The following is a 17623-nucleotide window of genomic DNA, read 5'->3' as shown; positions in this document are numbered from 1 at the left end:
TCTTCTTAGATTTTTCTGTTTAGCTAGTTTTAAATACCCCTTCCCCTTCCCACCTGCCGTGTGTGTGTGTGTGTGTGTGTGTGTGTGTGTGTGTGTGTGTGTGTGTGTGTGTGTGTGTGTGTGTGTTCATGCTGCTAGAGCAAATGCCTGAATTGTCACTTGAACAACACAGTCTCTAGAGAACAACAGTGAGGACTATGTCCTTTGAGAAGCAAGCAGCTCCTGCCATATGGGATTTTCCCCAGATTTAAATCCTTGGTAGGAAAATTAGTCACTTAAAAGTGGATGGAGACCCCTGCTGGTGACAACTGTTCCTGCAGTTCAATAAGCTCTAGCTCTGAATGCCTCAGGATAACCAGGCCCTGTGTCAGTTCATGCTGACCCCTCACCTGGTATGAGGCCCAGTGACTGCAGAGACATATGCCTAGATGACATAAAGACCCGGGGCTGAGCTCCCCAGGGAGGATTCACTGAAGTACATAAGCGGTTTTAACACTCCAACCCAGGTCAAGCTCAATCTAGACATAAACAGAAGGCAAAAGACGACGTATGCAGTTCCAGAGCAAGTGCACACACACGTTGACACACACTAGTGAGTCTCCCAAGACCCACAGGTAAAGGCGTGGTCCTCAGATGGTGGCCCTGGGAAGGAAGCACTATGACCTTTAAGAGGTGAGGCAACTGAGGGGTTCTCAGGTCAGTGGGGTATGCCCTAAAATGAGGCTGTGGAGCTCAAAAGCTCTCCTCTTGCTCTCTCTGACCACCCACCGCACATTAACCATGACAGCCCTTATCATAGGCCAAACCAGTTGTCTGACAGACATCAAATGTGAGCCTCTGAACTTTCTCTAAGCTCATGGCCTCCAATGCTGCTTTATAGTGTGGGGACACTGACTAATAACTCTCCAAATAGAGAGATGACATATCAATGGAACTCCTGGTTCTCAACTGAAGCCAAGCGCTCCCACCCAAGGAGCACATTCAGCAATGTAGGAGGGAAGGGTACAATTGATTTCTAGCCAGAGTTAAATCTGTCAACCTTTATATCAAACTGGGAATTATTTCAAGCATGTTTAGATGAGACCAGCCCAGTTCAGAAATGTGGGGTTGGGAGACAAAAGAGGACACTTGGGGAACCCTGAGTTCACAGGAAAGGCAGGCAGGCAGATGCATCACCTTAGAGCACTTGAGGAGCAGTCCCAGATAAATAGACATGGGGAAGCAGGAAAGAACATATTCAGGGAGAAAAGAGACTGCCTCTTAAACATCCATGCTGGTCAGGAAGGTAACATTCTTGCCAGAGACAAGACTTCCACAGTTATTAAACGGCTACCTGGACCACGAGAGGTGATTCAGTGAAGCCCTTCATTCCACAGATAAAACGAAAGCCTAGACAGCTCCATGCTCAGGATGGTAACACAATTAGTATGGACAGGGCCAGAGCACAGTCCCAGTCTTCAAACTCAATAACCAGTAAGCAGTGTGCTTTACACACCCTTATTTCATTCCATCTCAGCTGTCCCAGTGACTCCTAGCCTGCCATTGACAACTAACTCGAAACCAAGCCTGCCCCAGGCCTGCAGCTCCCCCTGATCCTGTCAAGCAATTTTGCCATTTTTTTTGGCTATCAGGAGATGCTCTGTTCAAAATGCAAGTGACCTCTTTCTCTTTGTGTGGCTGTCGGACCAGAGAGGAGACTGAACAGAATGTGTTCATCTTCACTCCAGGCCCAGTTCCTCCCTAACATTCCTATAGTAGAATCTTGTGTGAGGTAGAATCTCACTTAGTGTATGACTCTATACTTAATCTAGTAAATAAAGATACCATCAGGCAGGGTGTGGAGGTAAAATTACCTTCAGCACACTGGAAGCAGAGAAGGGTGGATCTCTTTAAGTTCTAAGCCAGTCTGGTCTACATAATGAGATCCTGTCTAAAAACTAAAAATAATTTTAAAAGTGACACAAAGAACACAAACACCCAGACTCTTCAAGGGGCAGTTTCCCCCAATGCTACAGGGTTATGGGAAAAATATGACAAACTCTAAACTGATTCTCAGATTCACTAGCTTAGATGAAGTCAGTGGTGAATACTAATAGGAAGCCCAGGAACTCCCAGCTATGAGAAGTCAGCGGAGAGGCTGTCACCATCAGCATCAGCAACCTGCTCTCTACCAGGATGGCACAAGACTCTGCAGAAGGTCTTCTAAGGCCCACAGAAGGCAGAGCCTAGCCCCAGGGTACACAGCTGACATTCCACCCAGGTGAGTTACTGCGTAAAAAAGATCTTAGTGTCACTAAAGCTTGAAGCCCTATGTTAAAAGCTTGGTCCCTGAGTGGCAGCATGGGGAGATTGTAGGGCTTTTAGAAGGAGTGTGTGTGCTCGGGCCATAGGGATACACCCTTGAAGGACACCATGGGGGCTCTGGCCCTTCTCCTCTCTTCACACAGTCCACAAAGTGAACTGCTCTGCTCAGGTCTGTACTCCACCATGATCTACTGTCCATCTACCCAGTAACAAGTCCAGCCAGTCATAGCCTGGAATCTGCTGAACTGTGAGTCCAAAGCAACCCTTCCCTCTTTGTAATGTAATTATCTCCAGTATTTGTCATAGTGATGAAAAATTACTAACATGAATATCCAAGTACAATGGGTAGGACCAGGCACAGCAATTTTCCCTCTCCTAAATCCCTGGAGTGACATGTGATAGAAAATTTTACATGATGCTAACAACCATGATACAGAGACTGGAAAATTCATCCACAGTATATGGATGCTATAAAGCAGAGAGAGTCAGGGTACCTGGAGCTACAGGACCAGGAGGACCTAAGCAGAGTAAAAGTGGGCAAACAGCTGGATAGGCTGAGAATGCACTTAGGAAGCAGGTAGCTCTGGGTCTCTTCATCCCATAGCTGGGTGACTACCTGCCTTCATCCATACAGTCTGGCCAAGGGTGAGGAGCCAGGTTAAAAACATGGGCTGTGTGCTGAGAACTTCCAAGTCTCTTCTTGCTCATCTCCAGCGCCCACTCGTGTGTGTGTGTGTGTGTGTGTGTGTGTGTGTGTGTGTGTGTGTAGGCCAGCTGTCTATAACACTGGGTTCTTAATTCCTTTCGTGGTAGTCTGAATGTAATTAGTGTCCATAAGCTCATAGGGAGTGGCACTCTAAGGAAGTGTGATCTTGTTGGAGTGGGTGCAGTTTTGATGAAGGATGTGTATCACTGTGAGCTTTGAGGTTTCCTATGCTCAAGGTACTCCCAGTGTGGACACACAGACTACTGCTGCTGCCTGAAAAACAAGATACAGGATTCTCAGCTCTTTCCCTGGCACCATGTTCCACCATGATGATAATGGATTGAATCTCTGAACTGTAAGCCACCCATTAAATGTTTTCCTTTAGATACTATAGTCATGGTGTCGCTTCACAGCAATAAAAACGTAAGACACCTCTCTACTTTTATATTTGAGTCAAGGGTGTCAAAAGGTAAAGAGAGGTCTGTAGAGGGAGGCAGGAAAATGGCAATGGAGGACAAGCCTTTGTCACAAAGGCTGTCTTCCTTAGGACACAACCAAACAAACATTCTGCCTTACTTCCCTGGCTGTCTTGGTTACTGTTACTTGGAACCCTGAAATCATAGCAGGGGTCCCCCAGCATAGCCTGAAACCCTTGTCATTAATCTAAACCTAACTTAAAGCAACTCGCCAAACCCTCCCTTCCTCAATAGCTGATACAATGAGCACACACCCCACTATGCACTTGACTGAAGGAAGCCACTGCTCCAGAAACCCCCACTCCTCCCCAGCCTGGAGCATCAGCTTTGGCCTCTTACTTGTCTCTGCATCTCTTCGATCTGCCTTTGTGGGATGTTCTGCAGGATGCTGTACATGTCTGACATCTTGTCCTCTGGGACCACCACGGATGCCCTGGAGACAACAGCAATATTTACATGTGCACAGACCTTTCTAGAAAGCAACAATATACACTGTCCTGTTCCCTTCTAGGGAACAAAAACAAAACTCCCCAAACTCCTTCAGTCCCACATCCTTCCTTATATGTTCTGTCCTTCCTGGCATCACTGTTACCAACCACAGTAAGTTCTGTCTCAGCACAGGACCTTTGCTGTCTCCCTGTCTATCCTACCTTACCCTTCTTCACACTCCTGGAATTTACAATTACTTCCCCCATTTAGCCTCTACACAAATGATCTGACATTTACTTATGATAGACCTACTGTGTGCTGGGCATTGATAATTCATCAGAAAACATCAGAGGAAAGAGGGTGAACGGGGCATGAGAAGGCCTGTGGGAAGAGAGCTCCAAGCACAGGGCTAATGAGTGAAAGGCCAAGGAAACATCATGTTGGGCATGGTCCAGAAACAGCTAGGAGGCCCCTGTGGCTGATGCAGAGTAAACAGGATGGAAAAGAACATGAGCCAAGCAGAGAGGGGGAGGGAGGGCTGCAATGAGGCACACGGGACCTTGGAGGACATGGAGGACTTGGTGCTGAGATGGGAAACCACTAGGAGGTGGAGGCAAAAAAGCCTGAGAAGCCAAATAAGCTCCAACAAGCCTATGTTGTCCTCGGGGTCAGCAAGGCCCATGCTGTATGGGGTCAGTGAGTGACAGGAAGCAGGGGCAAGAGCAGGAAGAAGGGCTAGAACTCCTGCAGAGACAGCAGAACTACATCAGAGGGGAGCTGGGGAAAGGAGAGGGCCTCCCTGTGCCCTACGCCCCATACCTCATGGGATTCACCCACAGGCTGGGTCTGAGGAGTGAGAAGGGGAGACTTCCAGAAGGACAGCGTGCAGAGGGTGTAAGTACACTTGCATTAAATGCTTATTAAGATCTAGCTTCCACTCCTGCCCACTACGTTAGGCCACCCACTACTGTGCCCAGAGCACTCAGTGTGCTGCCTCTCACACAGTTAGGACTTCAGGAACATCTGCTCAATAAGTAGATGATTTTTTACAGCAGAGATAGGACTGAGGACCAAAAGAGATTAATTAATCTGCCATAATTTCAAATCTAGCCAGCAGGAGCTAGTCATCTGACCTCAGACCCGTGACTCCATTCCTGTTGCTCGTCCATAACACCACACTGAAGCTGACCTTGATCTCTGTAGAAATACCCTTTCATGCCACTACACCACTGCCCTACAAGGCCCTCACCAATGTCAGCTTTCTCACTCTCCTAGCACTGCCCAGCTAGAGTCTGATCAATCATACCACAGCATCTGGGAACTATGGGTCCACTGCTCTCCCATCACTAAGTAGAGAGCTTCCTTCAGGAAGGACTGACCCCATTCCTCTTAGAGAACCTATAGCTGATGATGACAGTGAGGGTTTGAATATGTCCCCCATAGGCTCAGATGTTTGAACACTCAGTTTCCAGTTGGCTGTGCAATTTGGGGAGGTTATGGGGAAGTGAAGCCTTGCTAGAGGACACAATCAAGCAGGGTCTGCTTTGTCTCTGAGTCCCTGGCTATTCTTCCCCACTAGGCTCTAACCTCCTCAGGAGCATAAATTACCGCTATTATTAGATTATAAAATACCATCTTATTAACAGTAGGCTTTCTACTAAATATAAGATGGATGAGTAAGTTAGCCAGTTGGTGCTACTTAAGTTGTTCAAACAACTATGTTATTGGACTTGGATAAACTATCATAAGAGTTGGGAGAGGAGAAAGCAATTAAATATTTGTGACAAAGAAATGAGTTAAAGGGGATACAGCAAGGAAATTAAATTTTAACAGTCTGCCACCAGTCTGTGGAAATAGCACATGACACCAGAGGGCACCCTGTGAACACAACTAAGCAGGATCTGCATTTGTCCCTGTGTTTTGGATTTTCCAAACTTTCACCACTGACTCCACTGGCAGCCAGTACCCTGTACAATTCCACAGCAACTCCATAGCAGTGGCTCTCAACTGCAGTTACAAATCCAGTTACCTGGGACCTCAACATCCCTGGGATAAAGAAAGAAACTTTGCAGCTGTGTCTAGACTGTACCACTCCATGGGGTGGCAACTGCTTTGTGGAAGAGCCCAGGAGTAAGTATTTTGGGCTTTATAAAGCCACCCAGCCTCTGCAATTCCTCAGCAGTAACAGGCAAATGAAGGGGCGCAGCTGTGATTCAATAAGACTTCATTTATAAAAACAGCCAGCCTGTGGGCTTGTCCCACTGGACTCTGTGAACTGTTCTAAACCAATGTGCTAAATCTGATGGAAGACACAGGAAACAAGCTAAAATAACAGTGGCCAGGGTTCCTTTACCCTTGGCCCAGCCCTACAACCAGGCTAAAGTAGCAGTGGCTGGGAAACACTTATCCTAAGTGCAATCCCAAGGTGCCTTTGATTTTGAAATATTTGCATGAACATAACTTGGGAATCCAGTCTAAATATGAAGATTTGTTTATGTTCTGTGCATTTTTTACACATGCAACCTGAATGTAATTTACAGTACACCATCACCCATTGATTGCTACTCTTACCAGACTTAAGTGGTTATAAAATGTGCATACTTGTATACATATTTGAATCTATTTGAGATACACAGATGACTTGAGGGGAAGACTGTGAAGCAATGCTGCTTCCTGGAAAACTGTAGGTTGCCACATAGCATTTGAGTTCAGTGTTGGTGTCTGAATCCTCCTGGCCAATCTAGGGCTACAAGCAATACTTTGAAGAACTGTGACAAGCAGTGTGTGCCTCACACAGCCTTGGCCACCCTCAACATGTTTGTTTGTTTCTTAAATAATGGGCTTCATTATGTTATTCTCATGCAGGTGTATCAGGTACATTGATCTCATCTTCCACTCCCATTTCCTTCTGCATATCCCTACATCAGCATTTTGACTGTGAGCTGTTTGTTACATAATGGCAAATGTGGAACTGTCCACTGGCATTCTTGACAGTGCTCATTACCTTCACACTTTGGAAGGTTTCTGACTTACAAGTTAGGCACACTCAACCTGCAGATCCCAAACCTGGGTATGCATCACAATGGTCCAGTGGCTTTCCCTTCCAATATTGGCCAAGCCATCAGCTACTTTCACTAGATGGTGTACCTACCTCTTCCAGTCAAGAACTTCAGAGAAGGGCAAAATATAGGAGTCTGCAATGACAACTGGGACACAGCCAGCCTGTAACACATCACTCAGCACTGCCTGCCCCAGCCGAGCTCCTCGAAGGACCACACAAAAAGTAGCCTCCTGCAGCAACACAAGAGAAGGTTGAGGATTACAAAGAAGTCTCTTGGGTCACTTACTTGGATCCCTGCACATTATGGCGTTCCCTCAAGGCTTAAATCTAAGCAGTACCTAGGCATCTAGAAACTACCAAAAGACCTCACACCTGTGAAACAGGAAATGCTCAGCTGGCTGCAGGGTTTCTCACCTTAGTTTTTCAATGCAACCCAAGTGCCACCAAGGCTTGGGTTCTGCACATGTTGAGAGCCAGCATCACAGGTTTCCTCTGGTCAGGTAACCATATGAGGTCCTGCAGACTGGTGTCCATCGGTGCCAGTGAACTGTGTACACATACATGGCATGTGGTCTCAACACTGCCTAATACCTGACCTCAGCCCAACCTGCAAACCTTTAGAGGACCCTCATAAGGAAGGTATGAAATTTTTGTTCTCCATTTAGGTGCCAAGGCCCTGGCATTGTCTGCCTATAGAATCTATTCATAAAAGGCTCACAGAGCCTTGAGAAATCATTAAAATGATAGGTTCTAGTGACAAGAAGTCCAACAAAAATAAATTATCAAAAAAATCTCTTCCTTGCTCACTCTCTCAAACCTCTCAATGGGTGGATACTGGGACCATGTTAGATATACAGAGGAAGAACAGGGACCATGAGCACCGCACTCCAAAATGAGATCCTAATTCTCCTCCTCCCAGTTTCCCCACTCTCTGTCTCTTTAGAAAACATGAACTCATCTTTAAAGTCAGGGTAAAAAAAATCCAGGAAAAGTGGATTGTATCTGTAATCTCAGTATTTGGGAAGATGAGGCAAGAGGATAGTGAATTTAAAGCCAACCTGGGCTACACAGTAAAATCCTGGGTTTTTTGTTTGTTTGTTTTTTGTTTTTGTTTTTTTAAATCTTATTTTCCCCTTGTCCCCACACACAAAATAAATGTAATCTTAAAAAAGAAAATTATTTCTTAAAACTGATCGCTGAATTACATGAATTACAGGGGCTAGTGAGATGGCTCAGCCAGTAAAGACACCACTGCCAGGCCTTGATGACCTGAGTCAGGGATCCCAGGGATCGGCAGGGTAGATAGAGCAAACCAACTCCAACAAAGTTGTCCTCTAACCTCCACACTGTATTGTGCCATGTGCATGTGTGCACACTAAACAATCTAATAAAAATTTTATTGAAAAATAAATAACATTACAGTAGAAAGGGAAGGTCATGAAATAACATGAAAATGTCAATCTCCTAAACACTTTTGACACAGGAGAGAAGCAGTGAGGGGGCGGGACATGCATGGTGCCTGGCTGCCCAAGGAGCCACCGCCAGATGTGGACACATATGGATAGTTCTTCCTGTCCAGAAAAAGGTTACTATAAACACCGGCTACAGCTCCACTATTACTAGCCAGAAACTCCAGAGGAAGTCTGCTCTTCTTGATAGAGTATTTTAACAATCTCAGGATGGGCCAGCTCTCTGGAGATATAAAAAATTAATAAATACATCAACATCTAAAAATGACCTCACCTCCTTGATAGTTCTTGAACTAACAAATCTCAGGTTTAAATTTTCAAGTGAGCAAGACTCTGGTTCTCCTTTCCTAGCCCCCCATGGCCTGGAATGTCAAATAGTCTGTCTATAAACAATCCCCAAAGCGCCAGTTTGCCTTATGGTTATGGACAAAATACCCCAATAAGCAATAAGAACAGGCCCGAATGCTCAGAGAAAGCCAACTGTGGCCCTGTGGACTGTCATGGCTTAGAGACATAACTGGCCACCTTACAGAAGGCCACTTCTCTGGACCAGCCCATGAATTCAGAGGTAAAAGCAAGATACATTTGTGTGCTTTACCCATGCAGCTTCTCAGAAATCTAGAGAACTTTTTTTGTTCTCTTACACCACATAAACACACCATCCAATCAAGCTCCCAGTGGTCTATACCTCCAGCAATGAGTTGTATCTTCTCCCCCTTGGGTACTACCTCAGTTACTATGGAAAATAGCTCTTGGGGTGAGTTTTACTCCACAGCAGCAACCCACCCTGAGCTTGGCAAAGTCTTGGATAGTACTCACCTGTAGCACTTGGGGGTAATCGAAGACTTGGTGTTGGTGGCAGCGCTTGCGGACAGAAAGGGCACCCTCTGAGAGATTGGTGCATTTGTCTAGGACCAACACCGATTCTCTGTGTTTGGCCTGGAGGGCTTCTAGGTCCTCTCTGTACTCAGGATGGATGGCCATCTGAGAGGACAGCAGGAAGTACCGCCGGGGACTATTGGGGGTGGGGGAGGGAGAAAAGGTCATATGGAATTAGTCACTGGTCAGTCAGGTCACACAAAGCTCAACATCGAACTTCCAAGAACAAGTATTTGCTGATCAGTCTCAACATCTACCACTTACTTTTAAAATTCTACTGAGTCACATTACTAGATATTAAAAACATTATATACTATGTAAAAACAAGGTATGACTCACTTGCATTGGAAATATGAAGCCATAAAATTTGTATTTAGGCAAATGAGTTTTCATATTTTTTTCTTTTTGTTGTTTTATTTTGTTTTAACACAGGGTCTCCCTACATAATCCTAGCTAGCCTGAACATGCTATTTAGACCAGGCTAGGCTCAATCTCACAGACATCTGCCTGCCTCTGCCTCTGCCTCTTGAGTTCTGGGATTAAAAACATACACCACTATGTCCAACAGAAACAGTTCCTAATAATGTAAAGAAATATTCATGGCATGCTAAGCCTACAGAGTGTGCTATAAACACAGGTATGTATATACAAAGAGAAACCAGGCTGATTACTTGAATAGAACAACAAAAAGTTATCCTTTATTAAATAAAGGGTGCAGTGTCAAACAGCACCCATATGTTATGTAGGGACTTTAGGACACATCTCCATTCCCAAGGTCATATAAGCAGGAGAGGAAGCTAAAAACCAGAAATGGCGGGGGGTGGGGAGCTACCCTTACCATATCACAGAGAACATTTCAACATATACATAACAAGGATGCAGAATGAAAACAGAATAAAGACACCAAAGGTCCAGTGTTACTCAGGTCTCCAAAGACACAAAAATGAGCATGAGGGCATATGGTACATGTCCCAGATACTCAGGAGGCTGAGGCAGGATGTGACTGATCATAAAGCTTCAATCTTATCGATAGGTTAACCTATGTATGGATTTATAATTTATGAACTGTACAGTGATATTACTTAGCAGGTAAAGGTGTTTGTTACCAAGCCCAATGACCTGAGCTCAGTCTCTGGTACCCAAATGGCAGAAAGAGAGAACTAACTCTCATTAAATGTCCTTTTATTGCCACATGTGCACTGTGGCACGCACACGCGTGTACACACACACACACACACACACACACACACACACACACACTAAAAGGTCAGTAATTTGATGGGTTCCTGGGAGGTTGTGGAAATGTTGGAAGGGGTACTCCATTAGATGAAGCATGTGACTGGAGTGTGCTTGAAGCATATGTTCTATATCTGGCCCTTTTTCTTTCTTCCAGGTTTCCTGGCTACTATGGGATCAGCACCTTTGTTCCATCATGTGCTCATGCCACCATGGTGTCCTGCTTTGGGAGAGACCCTAAGTGATTGGGACAAGCATGAACTGAAGATTCTGAAACCATGAGCTACCATGGTAAACAAGATTGGACTGTCAAAACAGTCATAAGGCTGCTGTCTAGGAGATGTGTGAAACTAAACAGTGATTCCTGCCTGGAAGGTAAGACTCCTATAGTACAGAGCAGGAAGGACACAGAGAAGGCACTCTGTGGGCCAGGGAATTGTTGCCAATGAGAAAATTCATATAAAGCAGGTTCGGAGAAAATGATCAATTGCATCCCTGCTTACCCTGAAAAGCAGTGCAGTACTACATACATCCTATTCTAACTGGAAAACTCAGGGGAAACTAGAGCTGTATGTTTTACACACAGGCTCATAAAGGCTACAGTCCTATAAATGTGACTATTCTAACTGAAGAGAACCTTAGCCACATACCCACAGCCAAAGAACACACTCTACAACTCAGGTTACCCTTCCAGAGTATGAACCTTCAGGTCCAAAGTGTACTTCAGTTGCATGAAGACATGCAGAACAGAGAATCAGAACTGAGGATCATGGGAGCCAGCAGGGAGCTACAACTATGGAAGCCAGAATGGTCCTGAAGTGCTGGATGGAGCTGGAGCTGAGTATGGCAGTACACACTGATAATTTCTGCACCAAAGAGCTAAGGCAAAAAGGTGGCACGTATGAGGCCAGCCTAAACTACACAGTAAGAACCTTTTCTCAAAAGTATGTAAATAAAGGGCTGGAGGGCAGAGGGGCTCAGGCAGTAAAGTGCTTGTCACACAAGCATGAAGGCCTGGGTCCAACCCCTACCATAACTGTGTGATAGCACATGCCTACACTCCCAGAGCTGGGGAGGTGCAGACAAGAGGATCTCTGGACTTGCTGGCTAGCCAGTCTAGCATAATGGACTCCAGGACTATGAGAGAGCCCTCAAAGGAGGGTGATATCGAAGGTCATCCCACTGGCACACATGCACACACGTGCATGCAAGCCCATACCCACACAAACACACATACACATGCACGGTGCTACACAGATTCAGAAATAAACAGATATCACCATGTGGTTCTCAAAGGAACCTAAGCAAAGAGAGACAGAGTTGGATTTCACTGTTTCACTGTTCAGAAGCTGTCAGGCCCACTGGAGCTCCACTCACTGTGCCGATCCCCCAGTCTCACCTAGTCCAGTGTGCAGATATGAACAGGACTCTAAGCAGGTTCCCCTGCCAGCACACTGGCTTGCTCTGACCCACGGACACTGCCCACTTTAGTTTCAACCAAGCAAAAATGTCAGGTAGATCTGTTTTTCTTCAGAAGGCTCAAGTTGGCTATAACTTTCATGTTTCTTCCCAGGCCCACTGATCTCAAAGCTGAAGCCAAATCATGCTGAGAACTTAATGTCTCCCTCAAAAACAAGGGTGGTAAATTCCTGATTTAGCTCCGTTTAGAAGGAAAATTATAAGAATTCCAGTGAGGCCCACCACAGCTGTGAGAAGCAGCTATCAATAGCAACAACTCTGAGCTTCCCATTGAAAAAGCACCAGGAGGTTTTTAAAATAAAAATGAAACCAGCATTGCTATGCCGGGCAACCCTCAGGAGACGTGGGAATTCCCTGAGAAACACCTCTCACAGGGGACAGGACCCTCATGCTGTAGCCAGGGCACCCTCCCTGCTTTCCCTGGGGCCCTGAGATGCTGATGAGGCCAAAGCCTGCCTTCACCTTTAGCCTCTGGAGGGCAGGAGAGGAGTGTCTTTTATAAAAGTAACATTCCTCTGTAAGGTGCAGCTTCGCAGTGGCCATGGAGGGAGGGCCCTGCCCCACAAGTCCTTGGCCTTTAGGGGCTACCATGAAAACAGTGGGGTCTCTCACATAATTTTAAAACTAATTGCAACAGCAAGTGATCTCAAATTCCATGCAGTCATACCTAAAAATCAGAGAATCAAATTACTAGAAAACTACCAGGGACAACAACAGTTTAAAGTCCGAAGTTAACCATCTGAAAGTGGTCTCCAGCACTGCAGTGCTGCCACACCTTTGGGCCCCAGTGTTTTCACCCCTGGGTTAGATCTGGAGGGAACAACAGAGTCCTCAACAAGCAGAACGGTGGCTGGATTAGGACACAGGGTAGATCACAGTGAGTTTAGAAAAGGTGTATCAAGCAGACAGGCCCAGAGGCATGTTCGCCCAGCAGACCAGTCCTCACATGCTCACCGGTTGACTCACTACTGGCCCAGCGTTTCTCATGTTTCTCAGACACAGCTCTATGGATGTCTGGGAACATTCACTTCCTTTTTGGTAGCTGTCCTGTACCGAGGGATTAGCTGGCAGGCCTGCCACTGTCCTGTGAAAGTTTTGTCTGTTAGGTTAGCTTCTTGACTGGGAACTTGGATGGGAAACTGTTCCCATCACCCACAGACTTGGTAAGGAAGGTTCACTGTGCCCAAAACGTGCGAATAGGACAGTCTGTGCCAGGCAGGGCCAGCCTATCTCCTGCTACGTCAATGGGCCAAACTGAAGATCATGGGTACATGACAAACTTGTTTGTCCCACAGGAACCAATAAGCCTTGGAACGGGGTGCTGATGTACAGCAGTTTCACTAGCCTCTGAAATCTTGTGGGAATTGTTTGTGAAGAGCTTGGGATTGTGCAAATACCTGTAATCCTAGCGCTTGGGAGACAGAACTGGGAGAATTGCTACAAGTTCCAGGCCAGCCTGAACTGTAGAATAAGAGCCTCTCTTAAAAAGAACCTTGTGTGAAGTATAAGTCTAGCAGGAGAAAGGCAGAGACAGGAAGATTATAAATCTGAGGCTAGCCTGGAGTACACAGTGAGACTGTCTCAAAATAACGAAGGCTAGGAATGTGGTGTATCTCTGTGGCAAAATTTGTCTCGCACACATGAGACCTTGGGTTCAATCCCAAACCCTGAAGAAGAAGAAGAAGAAGAAGAAAAAAAAAAAAAAGCAAAGAGTTTCTTCAATATTTTCATTCTGATAAATTCATGAGATAACAAGAAGAAAGGGAGCCTTACATTATCAGTCACAGAAGCATATGTAAGAAATGCAAATAGAAGCATTGTATCACCTTCTCTGTGCTCAATGTATGGGGTGCTGGGGACCAAGCCCAAAGTTGTACATGTGCCAGGCAAGCACTCAAAGCTGAGTGAGATCAACAGATACAGTGAAAAGATTTTTAAGCTTTCCTATCCACTTGGAAATCTTCTTAACAACCTTTGGGGAAACTGTGAATCATGCATTTGTATGAGATGAAGATAAATGATGTCATGGCATGCTATATGAAGAGAAGCTTCCTGGTGGTTCAAACAGAAAGCTCATCAAAACAGAGCCATTATCACTCAGCATGTACCCACTGAACCTTCTATAAGTGCATGTTCACCAAAAGGATGGAATCTACTTCAAACAAAAGTGCTTCTGTCACATTAAATTATGGCAATATGAATGCTATTGGTTTCATCGATTGGTAATACTTGTAAACCATCCTCATTTTGCAGTTATATATTTTAGACTGGCCTTTTAAAATATATCTTATTTTATTTTTAATATTGTTTACGTAGGAGGGTGATATATTCACCTGAGCACAAGTGCCTATGGAGGTTAGAAGACAGTGTCTGACCCCCAGGAGCTGGAGTTACAGACAGTAGAGGACTGCCCAAAGTGTGTACTGGGAAGTAAACTTGGGTCCTCTGCAAGAACAGTATGCACTCTTTACCACTGAACCATCTCTCCAGACTCAGTGTCTTAAAGTGGTATTTATTTAAGTTGTGTTATATCAAAAATAACAAAATGTAAAGGGCTTTGAGTAGCCAGGAAAACCTTGAAAATGCCACAATGTTAGAGAACTTGGTTTACCTACTTCAAAATTTAGCACAAAGCTATGGTAACTGAGCCAGTGAGGTACTTCCACAAGGACTGACACACAAATAACAATGAGGGCAGAGAATCCAAAAGTAAGCCCATCTTTTATGGCCAGGTGAATCTCAACAGGATCTAAGAATACACAAGTGGTGCTGAGACAACTGGCTATGTACAAGCAGGAGAATGGGTATGGACCCTACCTCACATAGCACATTCGAGAAACATATTTGTGTAAATCTAGCTTGATTCAGCTGACATACACCAAAAGTACAAGCAACCTAAGCAAAAGTCAGATAAACTGGGCATTGGGAGACATCCAGGCAGAAAGGGGCTGGCTGTGAAAGCATGAGGACATGAGTTCGATATCCAGCACACATGTAGTGGCATGTGCCTGTAATCCTAGTGCTAGAAAGACAGACATGGGAATTCTAGAGGCTCACTTGGTGAACACCAGATTCAATGAGAGACCCTGTCTCAAATACTAAGGTGGAGAACAAATAAGTAAGACATCTAACTTCAGCATCAGGTCTCCAAACTCATGCACAAATGCCATTCCAAATTCCCAAGAGAAAGACAGAGACAGACAAAGATGAAAAACCAGACTTCATTAAAAGTAGAACCTTTCATACCTCAAAGGTCGCTATCAAGAAAGTGGAAAACAGCCTACAGAACAAGACAGAGTATCTACAAATCACATACCCAGTGAGGCCCCCATGCCTGAACTATATAAAATTTCTTAAAATTCTATAATAAGAAGACAATTCAATTTAAAATGAAAAAATAATATGAACAAACATTTCTCCAAAGAAGTCACATAAATGCCCATAAGAAAAAGATACACAACAGCAGAGGTACTAGGGGAACACAAAGCCGATCAACAGTGAGACAATGCCCCACATGCTCTAGGATGGACAGAATCAGAAGCACATGTAATGACAGAGCTATGAAGACAAGGAGGACTGGAAACCTTACACAGTGCTGGCTGGCTGGTGCACAGTGTTGTAGCCTTTGGGAACGGATCTGGTGTTTCCCCTACAAGTCACAAGAGAATTACCACATGGCTCAGTAATGCCATTCCTTAATATAAAACCAGGGGAACTGAAAACACAGGCTTCCACAAAAGCCTGCACTTGAAAGTTCAGAGCAGCATGTTCAATACAACTAAACATTAGAAATAATCATGACTGCCATCCACTGGTGACTAGATATATCAAGCACGGTGCAGACACACAATGGAATAGCCAATGAGGAGAGAGGTGCCCGTTCCAGGCTACAGCTTGGGGAAAGTGTGAAAACAAGCTCAATGGAGGGAGATGTATTCAAAAGGCCTGATCACACTAGCATGAAGTGTCCAGGGTAGGACCAGAGACAGGAAGGAGGCTAGTGGATGCTGCCCTGAGCAGAGATGACAAGTGACTGCTACTGGCAGAATTTGTAGAGTAATAAAATGTTCTAGAATTAGATAGCAGGATTGATGAGAATTATACAATTCTGAAAAAGAATTACACAATTCTGAATAAGCATCAACAATCCCCCTGCCTGGGATTTTACACTTTAAAATGCTGGCTGTATAGTTTGTGAGTTACTATCAACTTAAATGTAATGAAAGCACACCCAGGAGCCCCCCAGGAAGATGACCCTGTGCTGCTGAACACAGTCCATGCAGCCTTGCTTTGCCCTTGTGGAACGTTAAGGAAAAGTACCTGGAGCTGACCAGGACTTGGCACATTATCCAAATACTTGCTAGAGAAATGCTGCAGACACTTGACAGCTCCGTTCCAGGCCAGGGGGTGGAACACACACAGGAAGATGCTGTCTTCTGGGGAGTGTACACTGATTTCTCAGAGTCCACACAGGCTTCTGAGTCTGGGATGCTCTGAGAACAAGCCTAATGCTCTCTGAATTAACTAGCTCCTTGAGAGTCAAACTGTGAGTTGGTCTCAAGTGTCACCTGGTAGAACACTCTTCATGTTGTCATTTTACTCAGCTATATATCTGGACACTTCTCAAGCAAGAAAAGGATGCTTCTGTCAGCATCTTCTCTGTTTAAAACTCACTGAGCTCCCACCATAAGACAACTTCTAAATAGTCTCCAGCAAAGAAAAGGTTAGTCAGAAGCCCCACCACATCCATGCAACCAGAACTTTCCCCTTATGCCACATAGGAAAATATGAGCCAACTAAATGTCAAACCCTCTATGGTGGTTAAAGAGCAGACCTGGCCTGTACTGGCGCACTGACAAAATCCCAAAACCAAAGAAGACAGGCTTTCCAAGAGTCATGACACCACTGCACAAATGTCACCCTAGGAAAGGGTAGCCTGCAGTGGGAACATAATACAGGGGATATGATCCAGGGAAAAGAAAGTGTGCTCCACTCTTCCCCACCTAAGCAGTTTCAAGTTGAAACCTAAAGGATGAGCAGGGCATTAGACTGAAAGAGATAAGGAGAAAGATTGTCAGGCAGGGTTGGGAAGATGGCTTGGTTGGTAAACTACCTGCCACACAAGCTTCAGGACCTGAGTTCAGATCCTCAGAGACACTGTAGAAAGCCAGATATGGCAGCATGTGTCTAGAGCACAGCCTGGGTGGGAGGCTAGAAGATGGGAGGGATTGAGGGGTAGAGGCAGGAAGATCTTTGAAGTTCATTGGCTAATCAGCCTGGCCATATTGATGAGTTCTGGTTCACTGAGAGATCTTTTCTCAAAAAACAAAAAGTAGAGAGGGTCCGTCTTTGCCTAGACACACACACACACACACACACACACACACACACACACCACAAATAAACACATGCATACACAACACACACACACATTTACACACAACACACATATGCACACAACACCTGCCCCACAAATATACACATGAATAGAATATTCCTTTACACTGTATGAATAGATGTCACTGATTGGTTTTATAAAGAAGCTGACTGGCCAACAGCTGAACAGGTAGAGGTTAGGCAGGAC

At 45.0% G+C, this 17623-nt stretch overlaps 1 protein-coding gene across 1 annotated transcript in view; it reads right to left on the bottom strand.

Annotated features, from left to right (window-relative positions):
- Ext2 (exostosin glycosyltransferase 2) overlaps window positions 1-17623 on the bottom strand; it is a 134939-nt gene that overhangs the window by 97381 nt on the left and 19935 nt on the right. Inside the window, exons 5-7 of the mRNA XM_051184124.1 lie at window positions 9265-9460; window positions 7067-7206; window positions 3826-3919 (exon numbers count right to left, since the gene is read on the bottom strand). Of these exons, the coding sequence (XP_051040081.1) occupies window positions 3826-3919; window positions 7067-7206; window positions 9265-9460 (430 nt within the window). The remainder of the gene's footprint in view (window positions 1-3825; window positions 3920-7066; window positions 7207-9264; window positions 9461-17623) is intronic.

This window comes from Phodopus roborovskii, unplaced genomic scaffold (genome assembly GCF_943737965.1).
Source record: "Phodopus roborovskii unplaced genomic scaffold, PHOROB, whole genome shotgun sequence".
NCBI classification, from domain to species: domain Eukaryota; kingdom Metazoa; phylum Chordata; class Mammalia; order Rodentia; family Cricetidae; genus Phodopus; species Phodopus roborovskii.
Note: the sequence above shows the minus strand (reverse complement) of the source record. Positions and strands in the feature narration are given on the sequence as shown.